The sequence below is a fragment of the Perognathus longimembris genome, chromosome 13 (assembly GCF_023159225.1).
Source record: "Perognathus longimembris pacificus isolate PPM17 chromosome 13, ASM2315922v1, whole genome shotgun sequence".
NCBI classification, from domain to species: domain Eukaryota; kingdom Metazoa; phylum Chordata; class Mammalia; order Rodentia; family Heteromyidae; genus Perognathus; species Perognathus longimembris.
In genome coordinates this window covers 12933351-12950343 of record NC_063173.1, presented here as the reverse complement: position 1 = coordinate 12950343, position 16993 = coordinate 12933351, and the positions used below count along the sequence as shown (strand labels likewise).

The 16993-nt window shown below is 41.3% G+C and overlaps 1 protein-coding gene across 2 annotated transcripts in view; it reads right to left on the bottom strand.

The window, feature by feature from the left end:
* The window catches only part of Stim1 (stromal interaction molecule 1), a 156433-nt gene that overhangs the window by 58074 nt on the left and 81366 nt on the right, over positions 1-16993 (bottom strand). For both annotated transcript variants that reach the window (XM_048360543.1, XM_048360544.1), the window contains exon 2: positions 15107-15237. In XM_048360543.1, coding sequence (XP_048216500.1) covers positions 15107-15237 — 131 coding nt within the window. The remainder of the gene's footprint in view (positions 1-15106; positions 15238-16993) is intronic.

Below are 16993 nucleotides of genomic sequence, written 5' to 3'. Positions count from 1 at the left end.
GGGACAGTGCTCAGGCCCTGAGTCCAAGGCCCAGGACTGGCAAAATAAACAAACAAACAAACAAATAAATAAATAAATAAAATAAAAGTGACAACCAATCATTTATAACTAAAAGAGAAAAACAACCAAAGAAAAATGGTTAAAAAAATAAAAGCAGTGGTCCTAGTCAGATGGCTCATGACTGTAATTTTAGCTACCTACAAGACTGAGAATGGGGGGAGGTCAAAGTTTGAGCCCAGACCAGGCAGAAAACTTCAACAGAACCCTTTCTCAATCCATAACTGGGCACAGTAATGTGATCCTATCACCCCAAACTACATGGAAGGCTGGATTCTTTATATTCAGTTTTCTATGCCTTTACTGGAGCTAGAACTTAGGGCCTGAGCGCTATCCCTTGGCTTTTTAGCTCAAAGCTAGTGCTCTATCACATAAGCAACAGCTCTACTTTCAGCTTTTTTTTTTTTTTTTTTGCCAGTCCTGGGGCTTGGACTCAGGGCCTGAGCACTGTCCCTGGCTTCTTTTTTGCTCAAGGCTAGCACTCTGCCACTTGAGCCACAGCGCCCCTTCTGGCTGTTTTCTGTATATGTGGTGCTGGGGAATTGAACCCAGGGCTTCATATATAGGAGGTGAGCACTCTTGCCACTAGGCCATATCCCCAGCCCCTACTTTCAGCTTTTTGATGAGATTGGAGATAAGATTCTCGTGGCGTTTCTCTTCCTAGGATGCTTTAAACTGTGATCCTCAGATCTCAGCCTCCTGAGTAGCTAGGACTATAGGCATGAGCCATTGGTGTCTGCCTCTGGTTTGGTTTTGTTGTTGTTGTTGTTACTTTGGGCTTTTTTGTTTGTTTGTTTTTTGCGGGGGCCGGGCTCACACCACTCACTGAATATGCATATTACTAGTGTCCCTGTCATACATATGAAGAAACCAATCTCTAGAATCTCCTTATGGTATCTAGCAAACTTGCCAAGATTTTTGTCACCTACCTTCTTCCTCTAAAGTTTCCCTTTCCTGGAATGTTTTTCTTTTAGCTGACAAACTCTGGCTTATCTTTGAAAATGAAGTTCCAGTCCCATCTCCTTTGCAAAGCCTGTTCCTGACAAACCTTCAGCCAGAATTACAGCCAGCTCTATTTACTTCTAGTTCATTTTGTTTGGGATAAAATCCAAGTTCCTCAGTATGGCACAGATGTGCCTAATTCCTGCTTTTCGAGCCCCTCCCTCCTTGCCCAACTGTTACATTCCATGCTGAAGATTAAATGTCAATAACTCAAAGGTTTCTAGGGACATCATATTTATGCTTCTACCTGGCTCATCCTTCTCAATCCTCTCCCAAGGAAGATGCCTGTTCCTTTCCCAAAATTCAATGCAGATATCACTTCTGACTTTTTATTGGTTATTTTGGAAATGGAGTCTTGAAGACTTTTATGCTCATGCTGACTTTGAACTACGATCCTTCAGATCTCATCTTCCTAAGTAGCTAGGATTAGATGTCTTTCCTGACATCTTTGGCTGGCTTCATTTCCCTCTTCTGTATTTCCAGCGCATGCTAAGCTCATATTTTATCACCTCACCTATCAGGAATGGACATGTATGTCTTTCTTGCCTCAATAATATAAGAAATCTTTCTAGGCAGAAAATGTGTCTGCCTTACTAGTCTTGCATATCCAGTACCTGAGTATATTTACACTGAGCCAAGGAAGGAGGGGCTAAGAGGAAGCCCAACAATTCAGGAGCAAAGAGAAGTTAGGAGAAAAAGTATAGTATGCAGGACCAGGAAGAATCTAGGCAAAATTTGGGCATATAAAAGTATATCCAGACACTAAGTATATTTAGAGAAGGAAGAAAATAGGGTAAGGAGGTAAGGAGAGAACAAAACAAGAATGCATAAAAAGCCACATATGCCTGTAATCCCCAGTATAGGGTGAGAAGGGAATAAGAGGCAAGATCAGCCTGGATTATAAAGCAAGTTCCAGATGAGAGTGGGTTACATAGAAAGACCTTGTCTCAAACAAACAAATACAAAGGAATGCATAAAAAGGAGAGCATCAATCCTTTGAATCCAATGAATCGGATATTGCACTGCAAACCAATTTTTCTAGTACTATGATGTACAGTAAATATGACACACATACAGATACAAGCATGTACAGAGAGATTAGAACTACACAATGAGAAAAGCAAACAAAAATACTAGTATCATCCAAAGGGAAACAGCATGTGGAACCCAGCTGGCAATTCTTAAAGGGTCAGAGCTGCGCTCTAATGGCTCATGCCTATATTCCTAGCTACTCAGGAAGATGAGATCTGATGAATCACAGTTCAAAGTCAGCCCAAGCATAAAAGTCTTCAAGACTCCATTTCCAAAATAGCCAATAAGGACTGGGAATATGGCCTAGTGGTAAAGTGCTTGCCTCGAATACATGAAGCCCTGAGTTTGATTCCTCAGCACCACATAAGCCAGAAGTGGCGCTGTGCCTCAAGAGGTAGAGTGCTAGCTAGCCTTGAGCAAAAAGAAGCTCAGGGACAGTGCTCAGGCCCTGAGTCCAAGCTCCAGCACTGGCAAAAAAAAAAAAAAAAAAAAAAAAAAAGAATGCTATTCCAAAATAGCCAATAAAAAGTCAGGCTAGAGACCCGTCTCAAGTAATACAGCACCAGCCAAGAAAACAAGCTGAATAAACACAGGGGCTTGAATTCAATACCATGGGGGGGGGGGGAGGACTAGGGAGGGAGGGAGGGAAAAGAGGGAGGAAGGGAGATGATCCTTGCATTTGCCTACTACTTTGTAGTACCCAAATTTTGCCTAGATTCTTCCTGGGCCTGCATACTATACTTTTGCTCCTAACTTCTCTTTGCCCCTGAATTGATGGGCTTTCTCTTAGCCCCTCCTTCCTTGGCTCAGTGTTCTTCCCTTTGCTCCACTGTCATATCTAAATGTAGAAAGATAGATAATCACAGAAACACAAAATGATGTATACACATATGAAAAGAAACACAAAGAAAGTCAGGTGCCAGTGACTCATACCTGTAACCCCAGCTACTCAGGAGGCTAAGATCTGATGATCATGGTTCAAAGCCAGCTCAGGAAGGAAAGTCCATTAGACTCTTCTCTTCAATTAACCACCAAAAAGCTAGAAGTGTAGCTGTGGCTCAACTGATAAAGTGCTAGCCTTGAGCAGAAAAAGCTCAGGGACAGCACCCAGGCTCTGAGTTTAAGTCCCAGGACTGACACCAAAACAAACAAATGAAGATACAAATAGAAATAGAGACATAATATAGACACATAAAGACAAAAAAAAAACTATAACAAATCCCTGTCATCAACAGGATTGCCTTCTAGAATAGACAACACACACTCTACAACAAAGAAGGGAGGAAGGAAAACAACAGCCTGCTTAGTGAGAAGTAATTTCCCTGTCTGTCAAAGCAAGTCACCGTCTGGGTTTTCCTAGAAACATGAGGGATACCATCTGGGGGAGCTGCTGCCTCATCTTGTATCTGGCTAAGGCACTGGGACAGATTGTAAACTATGCTTACTCTCTCTGATGCGTAGCCCAGCTTCTCTGGCAACTGGGACTCTTGCCTAAGTGCGGGCTGACAATGTATCTTCTGCTATACAGCACATCTTACACCACCATCTTGATCTCTCTTGGAACTCACATAGTCCACTTTAAGGACTACTATTACACACTTAAGATATGCTGTCACTGCTTGTTTATAGAACTGCCTCTCTAGCCCAAGACCTTTCCAATTGTAAGAATATATCATTTTCATCTGGAACCACAGACAAGAAAATGAGACCACCAAACTACTTGGCCTTATAACTAATACGTTGCAAAGACTGAACCTGAACTCAGGTCAGACTCCAAAGCTCATGCTTAGGCTTTGAAAACTTTAATATCCAATTTGTGTTTGATGACATTTCTAAAGTCCCAGCTACTTGGGAGGCTGAGGAAGGAGAATCACTGGAGCCAAGGAATTTGAGATCACCCTGGACAGCATAGAGAGACTTCATCTCATTGAAAGAATAGACTTAGCTAGGCATGATAGCACATGCTGTAATCACAGCACTCTGGAAACAGAGCAGGAAAGTTCTTGCTAGCTTTGTCTACAGAGCAAGACCCTGTCTCAAAAAATATGCATGAATACATATATACACACATACATACATGCATGCATACACATCCAGATCCAAATAGTTTATTCTAAGAAACTGACCAAAAAAATTAGGCCTAAGCTGGAATGGCAGTATACTCTTTTTTTCTCTTTATTGTGGTAGTATACTTTTATAATTCCAGCTATGTGAAGGATTGTAGTTCAGGGCCAGCGAGGACAAAAATGTTTTGTGAGATCAATCTCAAAAAATAAACTAGGCAAGGTGGTATGCACCTGTATTCCTGACTATACAGGAGGTAAAAGTAAGACTATCATGGTGCAAGGCCAGCCACTGGCAAATTCAAGACCATATATGAAAAATAAACTAAAGCAAAAAGGGCTTGGAGCAAGGTTCAAGTGAGAGAGTACTTCCCCAGCAAGCACAAGGTCCTGAGTTCAAATGACAGAATCACAAAGCAGGAAAGGCTTGAATTAATTCAGTAGTAGCAGAGCCACAGAACTTGAACTCCATCTAAATTGCCATCTATAGACTGTGAGCCCCTGGTGATAAGTGATGTGATAGCTCCTTTATAGCTAAGTATCCACAAAGAATGGAAACAGCCATTTTCTTAGCCCAAGGAGCAGATTTCACCTGAAGAACAATGTCATGAAGATTTGACCATCTCTGTTCTGTCCCAAGGACCTAAGTAGCCTTCAGTCTGTACTTTGCCTATATTAAGGGCAGGGAATGTTCTGCAAGGCAGGAGCTAAGATGGTGACTGCAGAATCCAGAAGAAAAAAAAATCAGGGCTCTTGGGCCAGGTGGTTTTGAGACCTTTCCACCAAGTATTACATAAAGGATCAAGAAATTGAATCAGGCCTCTGGTATGTGGGCAAGAGGGAATTACTACCAGAGCTCTCTCATAGCTTCTTTGACATCTTAACTTCCTTGAAAGCAATGCCAACTTCAAAAGAGAAGAGCCGGATGCCCGTGGCTCACAACTGTAATCCTAGCTACTCAGGAGGCTGAGACCTGAGGATTGCAGTTTGAAGTCAGTCCAGGCAGGAAAGTCTGAAACTCTTATTTCCAATTAACCACCAAAAAGCCATAAGTAGAACTGTAGTTCAAGTGGTAGAGTGCCAGTCTTGAGTAGAAAAGCTCAGGGACAGCACTCAGTCCCTGAGTACAAGCCCCAGGACCAGTGGGCGTGCACTAGAGAAATAAACCAAACTGACTCAACTTCTTTCCTAAGGAGAAGTTCATAAATCCAAAGCACTCTATCCCCTACAACACTGACCAAGTACCTCTGTTTTCTTACTCAAATTCAGAATAATTCATCTTGGTACCTTTATATTGAAGGCCTACATCAAGCACTGTAGGAAACACAGAACACCAAAGAATAAAACCTGTTTTCTGCCATGCATGATGACACAAACATACAATCCCAGCACTGGGGAGGCTGAGGAAAGAGAATTCTATGCTCAAAGTCAGCCAGGGCTACATAGCAAAAACCTGCCTTAAAAAAAAAAAGTTACAACCAAAAGCCCTGGTTCTTTGCCCCTACAGGATCTGAGAGTCTAAATTGCAATGCAGAACACAGCAGGATGTCAAATGTGAGGTTCAGACTATGTACTTCACAGAGACCAAAGGTGAAGGATTCTTTTCCACAGTAGAGGTGTCTTCTTAGAAGAAACATGAATCAGATCAGTAGTTTTCAACTGAGGCTAACTCTGTTTCCCAGGGAAATTAACAATTGTTACAGCTACAGATGTATACAGAATTAATACAGAAGAGAGGGTTTGCTGCTGGAATACAGTATGTAGAGAGAAGAAGTTACTGACTGCACACAGAGACAGCTCCCCATAGTGAAGAACTATATGGCCTAAAATATTGATAATGCTCAGGATGAGAAACTTGACCTAGGTCTTGGTGGAGGCGAAATGGGAGTCAAAGGATGCCAAGATAAACATTTATCTGGAGCAAGGACACAAGAGTTGGATACGAAGAGCATGTTTGGCATAGCTGTAGCATAGAGTAAGGGAATGAACGTGGCGTAATGTGAACTAGTTAGACGAGCTACTGCCAGATTGTGAGAGAGCTGAGGGCAGGCTAGAGTTTAAGTTTATTTTAAATAAGCAAAAGTCATTGCTTTAAAGTTTAACAATCAAGTGTGTGTGTGTGTGTGTGTGTGTGTGTGTGTGTGTGTGTGTAACACAGTTTTCCTATATAGTTCAAGCTGGCCTGGAACTTGAAATCCTTCTGCTTCGGAGCCCAAGTGCTGAGATTGCAGGCATGCACCACCATGCCTGGCCTAGTTTAATAATGTTTAATAATAGCACCTACCTCACAGAATATTTGAGAACTAAATGAAGCTGCATATGTAATAAGCCAACGCAGGACTAGGTACATGACAGAAATACTCCCTTTCCACCATAGTGTTACAGTTATCTGGGTAAAGGAATGAGGCCCAAAGCCTGAGAAGTAAAAGTAGTTTCCAGTCATGGTCATATATACATTTTGTATATAGCCCTGCTACTTACTTTCATTTAGATTAACCCACGCCAATCACAGCACTTGACTTTCCCTCCTCTCCCTACACACTTGTTCACGTCAAGTCCAAGTTTCTGCTGGCCTTTTGGATTATTGCAAGTAGACTTGATGATTCCAACTGCTGCCAGCTTCCAACATCCCTCCACTCTTATTGCCTCCCAGGATCTACCGTCGTCCTACTTGGTAGGACAAGGAAATCAATGGAGAAAAGAAGTTTGCTTTTTGTTGTTGTTGTTGTCAAAGTGATGTGCAGGGGGTTACAATTTCATAAGTAAGGTATTAAGTACATTTCTTATCAAACTTGTTATTTCCTCCCTTCCTTTTTCTCCTACTTTTCCCCCAATTCTCTCCTCCCCCCAGAAGTTTGCTTTTATCTACCTAAAAGTCTAAGTACATCTCATAACAGCACTATAAAATGACTTCGTTGTTCCAAGTCCTCTATCCTCCCAGAAGGGTAAGGAAAAATTAGATCTCACTCACACCTTTCATTAAAGCCAGATCTTTTTTATCTTCCCTGCCCTTGCCCCAGTACTGGGGCCTAAATCCAAGACCTCATACAGGCCTGGCTTACTTGCTCAACTAATGCAATGCCATTTCTGCCACACCTCCAGCCCTGCTTTTTGCTAATTGTTTTTGGAAATGGAGTCTCTCTCAGAGACCTTTTCTGCCAGAAATTGTTTCTAAGTGCAGTCCTCCAAGTCTCAGCCTCCTGAATAACTAAGATTACAGGCATGAGCCACTGGGTGGATGCCTGGCTAACCCCAAACCTTTGAGAAAATACACAAGCATGGGTAGAAGGCTAAATGAACTTCTAGAGAAACAGTAGCCTCTAGAAATGTGTGTCCTTGTTCTATTATTCCCTCTTCTTCAACATCAACACTACAGGAAGCAACAGAACTGCCTTGGGTAATGCCCCAGCCCTAATCAAGTAAGCCACACAACTGCAGGTATTATGAGATGATGGCAGAATTCTACTATGCAATAAATCTCCTCATGCTGACCCTTTATAGTCAAATCTCCACTACATCTCTAACCTGGTAACCACTAACTTCATTTCCATCCCTATAGATTCTGCCTTTCTCAAAATAACATAGAAATGGATCATAAAGTGTATAAGGATTTTTTTGTCTTTTCTTTTTTGGTACTGGGGATAGAACCCAGGACATTGCACTTGCTAGGCAAGCGCTTTGCCACTGGGCTACATCCCAGCCCAGTATGTAAATTTGTTTTTGTTTGTTTGTTTTTTTGCTAGTCTTGGGCTTGGACTCAGGGCCTGAGCACTGTCCCTGGCTTATTTTTTTGCTCAAGGCTAGCACACTGCCACTTGAGCCACACGCCACCTCTGGCCATTTTCTATACACGTGGTGCTGGGGAATCGAACCTAGGCCTTCATGTATACAAGGCAAGCACTCTTGCCACTAGGCCATATTCCCAGCCCCCCGGTATATAAGTTTTGAGAGTGTTGGTTTTTTTTTTTTTTCACTTAGTATCATGTCTCTGAGATTTATCTATGTGGTGTGCTATAATAGTTCATTCCAGGTACTGGTGGCTCACTCCTGTAATCCTAGCTACTCAGAAGGCTGAGCTCTGAGGATCATGGTTCAAAGCCAGCTGGGGCAGAAAAGTCTGTGAAACGCTTATCTTCATTAAACTACCAAAAAAAAGGCAGAAGTAAAGCTGTGGCTCAAGTGGTAGAGCACTAGACTTGAGCAAAAGCAGCTCAAGGACAGTGCCCAGGCCAGAGTTCAAGCCCCAGGACTGGTGCGCACATGCGCGCGCACGTGCACACGCGCGCGCGCACACACACACACACACACACACACACACACACACACACACACAAAGTTCGGGCTGGGGATATGGCCTAGTGGCAAGAGAGCTTGCCTTGTATACATGAGGCCCTGGGTTCGATTCCCCAGCACCACATATACAGAAAACGGCCAGAAGTGGCGCTGTGGCTCAAGTGGCAGAGTACTAGCCTTGAGCAAAAGGAAGCCAGGGACAGTGCTCAGGCCCTGAGTCCAAGGCCCAGGACTGGCCAAAAAAAAATAAAAAAAAAAAAGTTCATTCCTTTCTATAGCTGAGTAATTTTTCATATTTTGGTTATCCATTCACAACAGAAGAACATTTGGATTGGGTCAGTTTTATAAATAACAAAAAATACATAAAAAGTTTGTGAGTAAAGCTGCTGTAAATATTCATGGGCAAGTTAGCATGGCTGGCACTCAAAAAGCTAAGGCAGGAGGATGACAAGCTGCAGAGGCCAGTATGCATTACATAATGAGTTCCAGGCCTCTGTGGACTTAGCAAGAATGAGTCTCAAAATACTAAAAAAAAAAAAAAAAAAAAAAGTATCAGCCAGGTATGGTGGCATATGTCTTTAAACCCAGCTACTCAAAAAGTTTTACAGGCTGAGGCCCAATGGCAAAAAAAAAAAAAAAATTAGTAAGACCCCTTTGCCAACCAATAATCTGGGAAAGATAGTAAGTGCTTATGGTACCCAGCTACAGGAAAGTGCAGGTAGAAGGATGTGGTCAGAATCTAGCCCTGAACAAAAATAAAAGACTCTGTAGGGAAAAAAAAATAACTAAAGCAAAACAAATAAACAAACAAAAAAACTAGGGCTTGCTCAAGTGGTAGTGCATCTGTCTAGCAAAGCTAAGGCTATGAGTTTAAATCCATGTCCCCAACCCCCACCAAAAAAAATCATGTACAAATTTCAGCATGAATTTAAATTTAAATTCTTCTATAGGGATCAATAGCCAGAAGTAAGTAGAAATGCTGGGACATGTGGTAAGGTATGCTGATCTTTATAAGAAACTGTTACACTTGTCTAGAAAGGCTCTCCTTGTATTTCATCAGCCATGTTTTAAGGGCTCTTACTGCCTAGCATTTGGATTTTTTTTTAATTTTAGCCTTTGTGATAAGTGTGTAGTAGAACTGCACTGTGGTTTCAATTTTCATTTCCCTGATGACAACTAACAGTGGGAACATTTTTATAGTCTAATTTGTGGCCTATAATATTTTTCTTAATGAAGTCTCTTCAAATCTTTCCTCGTTTTTTAGACTAATTACTTATTTTCTATTGTTGAGTTTAGAGAACTTTATGCTAGAAACTTTTGATATGATTTTTTATAGCATACAATAGTTATACTAGGAGGGTTTCACTATAACATTATATACATTATGCTGGGAACTTTTGTGTGTGTGCACACTGGTCCTGGGGTTTGAATTCAGGGCTTAGGCACTGCCTTTGAGCTTTTGTGCTGGAAGCTAGGGCTCTACCAGTTGAGCTACTTCTGGCTTTTTGGTAGTTAACTGGTGGTTTTTGGTAGTTAACTGGTGGTTAAGTTTCCTGCCTAGAGTAGAACCCTAAAACCCTGATCCTCAGATCTCAGTCTTCTGAATAGCTAGGATTGGATTGTAGCCTTGAGTCAACCGGGAGCGCGCGCACACACGCGTGCTACTTCTTGAGTCACAGTGATACTTCTGGCTTTTTCTATATATGTGGTGCTGAGGAATTGAACCCAGGGCTTCAGGTATACAAGGCGAGCACTTTACCACTAGGCCATATTCCCAGCCCAAGTGGGAGCTTTTAACAGCACTTTTCTCACTTAATACTAAAAAGGATACTAGAGTAGGAATCATTAACCACTATTTTATCTTGAGAAAACACAAGAGGAAGCTACTAAACTACCATAATATTATCAATTTTCTGTCTAATTTCAAAGTTTTCTTATCATTTAATCACCTATGTTATACAAATCACTAGAACATAGGCCCAACACAAACACAAATCTTATTTGCCTTGCTGATCAAGGAATCCCAAGCCTTCTCAATCAATGCCTGACATATAAATAGGTATTTAAAACAGTTGTTTAAGCAGGGCATGCCTGCCTAAATCCTAGGTACTCAGGAGGCTGAGATCTGAGGATCCCAAGTTTGGAGCCAACCCATGTAGCAAAGTTTGTGAGACTTTGATCTCCAAGTAACCACCCAAAACCCTGATAGTGGAGCTGTGACTCAAGTGGTAGAGCACTAGCCTTGAGCAAAAAAAGCTCCTGGACAGCTCCTAGGCCCTGAGTTCGAGCCCCAGGATGGGCACAAAAATAAAATATTTGTTTAATGGCTGAGCAAATGCTTTCATTTTATATATACACTCCAGAAAAGAAAATGACTCCTCTTTATAAGACTGACCCAATTAAACAAAGTCCTGTATGACCACCTTAGACCATCGAGACAATCTGACAGTACCACACTGCAGCACACCTTTGACTATGGACAGTGTCGCCACCACAAATCTGTGTTGAACATGGGTCATGAATGCTCAGGCTGCTAGCCTGGCAGAACCTCCAGATGGCCTTGCCAGGAAAGACCAACATCAACAGTGCCAACCTGCTTATCTGATGAGCCTACTATATACTGCTTCTGCTCTCCAGAAGAGAAAAAGCAAAAATAGCATTTGTAGTCAAACTACACAATGCTCTCCAACAAATGATTGCTATTTTCCTCACAATGTCTACTAAGTCTCAGTTTTAACTAAGCCTCATTTTACATCTCATGGTAGATTAGATATAGAAATTAGCCAATAAGAATGAATGAGAGGAAAAAAAAACTTGTAAGAAGAAATCACAATAATCACATTGGACTCTAGGTACTGGTGTGATAGTATAAAAGGCCCTTGAAGAGACTGTAACACTGGTTACAGTAGTCTGTAAAAAGAAAGATTTACTTCAAAAATGGCTTAAAATTTTTGTTTTGTAAGAACTATGGTTTGAAATAAGGCCTCATGCTTGGTAGGCAGATGCTCTACCACTTAAGTCACACTTCCAGACATTTTTTTTCTCTAGTTACTTTTGAAACAGGATATTGATTTCTCTTCAGGCTACACTCCTATTTTCATAGCTGAGAATCAACACATGCCACCACATCCATCCTTTTCTACTGAGCTAGGATATCGCAAACATTTTTACCCACACTGACCTGGAACCACAATCTTCTCAATCTTAGCCTCCTGTGTAGCTGGAATAACAGGTCTATATCACTTCATCTAGCTACTTGCTGGGATGTGGGTCTTAAGAACATTTTCCCTATGGCTGGCAATACTCCCAATCTACGCTTCCCAAATAGCTAAGGTTATAGATGTAAGTTTTGTGGCCGAAAATAGCAAAAAGTTTTAAAATCTAGCCCTCAGGTACGTGTTTTTACATGGTCATAAAATCTCAGGTCCTTGACAGCCAACACAACCAGATTCTCATAATACCTCACCATTCATTACTAATAGTCTAAGCTCTCAGTTGTCTACCCAACTTTCTAGTTAGATCCCAAATGCCAAGGCTGTCCTCATGCATGGTTGGACTGAATTAAGCATGTATATTTTACTACTCTCTTCAGGACAGTAGCTTGTGATTGTGAAAACCTAGACTACCGGGCCCCTATAATCACACGAAGCCTGAGGTTGCAGCAGAAAGCCGGGGAAGCAAGGCAAGGCAGAAGCTATGCTGAAAAAGAACATCTCACCACTGGCTCACAGAAGAGAAGGATGACAGCTTTTGTGTTATTTTTGAACAGTTTGTGCTGATGAGATTTTTGTTGTGGTAACATTCCTCTAAAAAGAACATTTTCTTCCTTCCCTCATTGACAAAGCAATTCACCAGAATGTGAAAAAAGGAGGAGTGGATGACAAAGATATCCAGGCATTTATAGATCTTTTTAAACCATGGTGCTATCCATTACCATCCTAGGGCAATGCCCTGGAGCAATGATCAGGACACCCCTAGGTCTCGCTCCCCATTAAACATGACTATCCTCCCCACAGAACTTTGATCCTTTGAAGACCAATGGCACTCCTAGAGATAACCAAAAGTCCAGATACATTTTTAGTTGTGTCAGTACTGAGACTTGAACTGAGTCAGGGCCATGCGCTCTCACGTAGTTTTTCTGCTTAATGTTCATGCCATACTACTTAAGCCACAGCTCCACTTACAGCTTTTTGCTAGTTAACTAGAGATGAGTCTCAGATTTGTCTGCCCAGGCTGGCTTCAAGTTGTTATCCTCAAATCTCAGTCTCCTGAATAGCTAGGATTACAAAATTCAGATAATTTTATTGTGGTGGTCATTCTTGCTCAAGAACTTATAATTGCCTGTTTCAAAAAATTTACAAATTTCTACCTGGTTGCCTGGGCTATACTTTTAAATATTCTGATGATTTTTTTTTCTATCATAGTCTTTCTAACTATACCAACCCACCACACTATCTCTACACCTTTGTTCACACTGGTTCTCCACTACTCAGGTTGGGTTTACCCCTTCCATTCTATCTCTCCTCTTACATTCCTTATCCATTACATGTTTCATCCTAACAGAAGAATTCCTTTCACTGACCAATTAATGGCGTTCTGTTTTCTATTTGACCATCGTCAATGACAAGGAGCTCAGTATTTAACAAGGAAGCCTCTTTTATAACAAATTGCTCTGAGTACTAGGCAATTCTTTATTCTAGAAGACTACACCTGCTTATTACTTTCCCCACATGGTCTTGGATTTGCCCTTAGAATAAGAGAAACAATATAGCAGAACTTAAGCACAAGGACTCTGAAATCATATCTGAACTCGCATCCAGCATTTCTTTAAACAAAATGCTTGGTATTTCCAAGATTCCTTTCCCTGATAATAAAATTAACTTTGTAATGTGTTGAGAAAACTGACTGATTATATGAAAATGTTTAATATTATCTGGCCTACAAAGATGTATCTTTTTATTTTTTTCAAAGATGTATCTTGTTCCCAGACCTTTCCTCTCCATTCTCTGATTCCTGGCTGCCACAAGGCAGCTTTTCTTTGCCATATACTCCTGCCATGGTGATTCTGATTCACCACAGGCCCAGAAACAATGAAACCAACTGACCATGTTTGAAACTTCTAAATTATACGCCACAATGATCCTTCTTCCCCCTAAGTTGGTTTTCTCAGATATTTTGTCATAAAATAAAAATCAGACTAACAGTCTCCTTCAGGCTCAACTTTCTTCTCTAGACAATAAAATGTTTGAAGACATAATATATTTGTCTTATTTGTTATCTCATCTTCCTACCAAGTACAGTGTAGTAACAGATACTTAATATTACTGAACTATGCTGAGTGCTCTTGATAACAGAGTTTTCATACTCTTCATCTTCTATGTTACTTCTATACATACAGTCTCTTGCAGTTCTACATCCTTCTGACAAAACTCAAAGGTACAGCTAGCAAACGTAAGAGACTAGATTCTCATAATACATAGCATGTCATTGTGAAAATTTGGCCTAACTTGGAAGTTTTACCAAATGGCTGGTTCAGTTCTACATCCTTCTGACAAAACTCAAAGGTACAGCTAGCAAACGTAAGAGACTAGACTCTCATAATACATAGCATGTCATTGTGAAAATTTGGCCTAACTTGGAAGTTTTACCAAATGGCTGGTTCATGTTGTGCTTGAAATCATGAAACCTTTCAATCTTTTTCACAGAATAACAGAGCTTTATCCATTCAGAGATTACTTTAGTTCCTTTGGTCTATCTGGACCAGTCAACTTGCCCCCAAAAACTATATCTCCAGACTAAGAGTGTGAAGTCCCCTTCAGTGGGAATTGTTTTGCTTTCTTTCCCATATGCCAACATAGGCTGAACAGAGACTGAAACCCTCTACCTACAGCAGGATTACACTACAGATCCAGAGAGGTTGATGTGATGGCTCATGCCTGCAAGCCCAGCTACTAGGGAGGCAGAGACTGGGAGAATCACAGTTCAAAATTCAGCAAGACTTAACTCAAAAAGGAACGCAGCACACACCTGTCATCCCAGCTATGCAGGAGGTTGTGGATAGCAGGACTGAAGTCTGAGGCTGGTCCCAAGCCTCACACACTCAAAAAAAAAGTGAAACCCTATCAGAAGAATAACTAAAGCAACACCAAAAGAGCTGGGGGTATGGCTCAAGTGGTAGAGTGCCTGCCCACCAAGTATGAGACTCTGGATTAATAACTGTTATTTATTTTTTAACCTAAGGAACAGTTCAGGAAAATTCTCTCCCAAATAACATGGTAGTCTGTAATGGTACTAGCCAGTGGGTACAGACACAAACAAAAGCCTGCAGTCTGTAGCTCTTAAGAGAGCTACTCTGCTGAGGAGCTGGGAATATGGCCTAGTGGTAGAGTGCTTGCCTTGTATATACATGAAGCCCTGGGTTCAATTCCTCAGCAGCACATATGTAGAAAAAGCCAAAAGTGGCGCTGTGGCTCAAGTGGTAGAGTGCTAGCCTTGAGCAAAAAGAGAGCTGCTCTGCTGAGAGCCACCTTGCCCAGTGAGAATGAGTTCCCTGACAATAAGCCAGCAGAGAACATCATTCCATGGGGAATACTCCAGGAAGCTTTTGGAGACTATTATACACAGGAAGAGAAGAGAGACAAGGCAAGTAAGAAGCTCACCTCATCACTTTCTTCCACATCTACATCACCATTGGCATCATCATCCATCAGCTTGTGGATGTTGCGAACTGCTTCAAAGCTGAGCTTCTCATCCTCACTGTCACAAAGGGGCTTGTCAATCCGGCAAAATTCTGGACAAGAAAAGCAAGAGACAACATTACTCAGAGGCTGCTCTGCTTCCTTCACCCACCTGTGTTAGCACCTTTATATTTCAGTCTTTGACCCCTCATACAGGCGCTTAGCCGACTATATATACAGCAAAAGAAGTTCATCACTTAGCATCTCCAGTGTCCCCTGCAAAATGTGCTGAGCTCTCCCACACAGGCAAAATGAGTGATAATTCTAATGGTTACCTAGCACTTAAGTCTAGCATAGGACAAAAAAGATACACTGAGATCTAGATAAGAACATTAAGAGGTAGCTCATAGATGAGAAAAATAACAGAGGGGGAAAACTTAGAATCATTAGTTATCAAAGAGATACATATGGGGCTGGGGATATGGCCCAATGGTAAAGTGCTTGCCTCGTATACATGAAGCCCTGGGTTCAATTCCTCAGCACCACCTATATAGAAAAAGCCGGAAGTGGAGCTGTGGCTCAAGTCGTAGAGTGCTAGCCTTGAGCAAAAAGAAGCCAGGGACAGTGCTCAGGCCCTGAGTTCAAGCCCCAAGATTGGGAAAAAAAAAAGAGATACATATATGAATGAGATATTTTAGTCAAATAAACACATGCAAATGAACATAAGCTTCCTGGAAATTGAACAATAGCCAGTAACACCCAGCCTGAATAATGTATAGTTGTCCTTTTTTCTTACATTATTACTGCTAGTATTTATACTGCCGACACACAAGCTGACTGGAGGAACATCTTACATCTTGCACCATTCCACACACTGTTACATCCAATACTTATTAGATGTCTAAAAGTCTTCAGCTCAACTGATACAGAAGCTTGAAATATCTGGAATGCAATTTTCTCTGCCTACAATCGCATGCCATGCAGTAGTAAAAGCATCAAAAGAGCCTAGGCCACCTTTGCTCTTTCTATAATATTTATTTATTTATTTATTTATTTATTTATTTATTTTTGCCAGTCCTGGGGCTTGGACTCAGGGCCTGAGCACTGTCCCTGGCTTCTTTTTTTGCTCAAGGCTAGCACTCTACCACTTGAGCCACAGCGCCACTTCTGGCCATTTTCTATATATGTGGTGCTGGGGAATTGAACCCAAGGCTTCATGTATAGGAGGCAAGCACTCTTGCCACTAGGCCATATTCCCAGCCCCTCTTTCCATAATATTTAATCCTGTCTTACAAGCCTAGAAAACATCTAGCTGGACAAATGCACACTAATATCTCAGAAAGAGCCTAGGTTTTATGCCTACTTCTATCATGTGACTTGAAGAAATGTCATTTCAAAGCCTCAAATTCATTATTTGAAAAAGACACTTGAGGCTAAGGTTTCTAGTAAATTTCTTCCCATTCCTAGACATTAAAATTCTTCTTTCATTTTGATTTGGATCTTGAGAACTACTTCCTAGGCAAACTACTCTTCAGATCAGCCATGCAGAAGACTGGGGGAGGAAAAAATGTTATATATCCATAATCTAGCACTTAGAAGGCTGAAGCAATAGGATTATAAATTTGGTGAGTTTATGCTACATGGTGAGGACTTGCCTTCAATTTTTTTTTAGAAAAAGTCTTCCTGAGAGAGATGATGTAGTTGTGTATGCAGTCAAGCTCTATTCTGTCAGCTCCTGCTCCTGACCTTCTGCTGTTTGTTCTCACAGAAGAACAAGTCAGTCAGAAAAACCTCACCCATAGCTTTTTAAAATACCTGAAAAACACCTGTGGAACCAGAGGTGGCAATTCACTGAATAGATTTGCCATC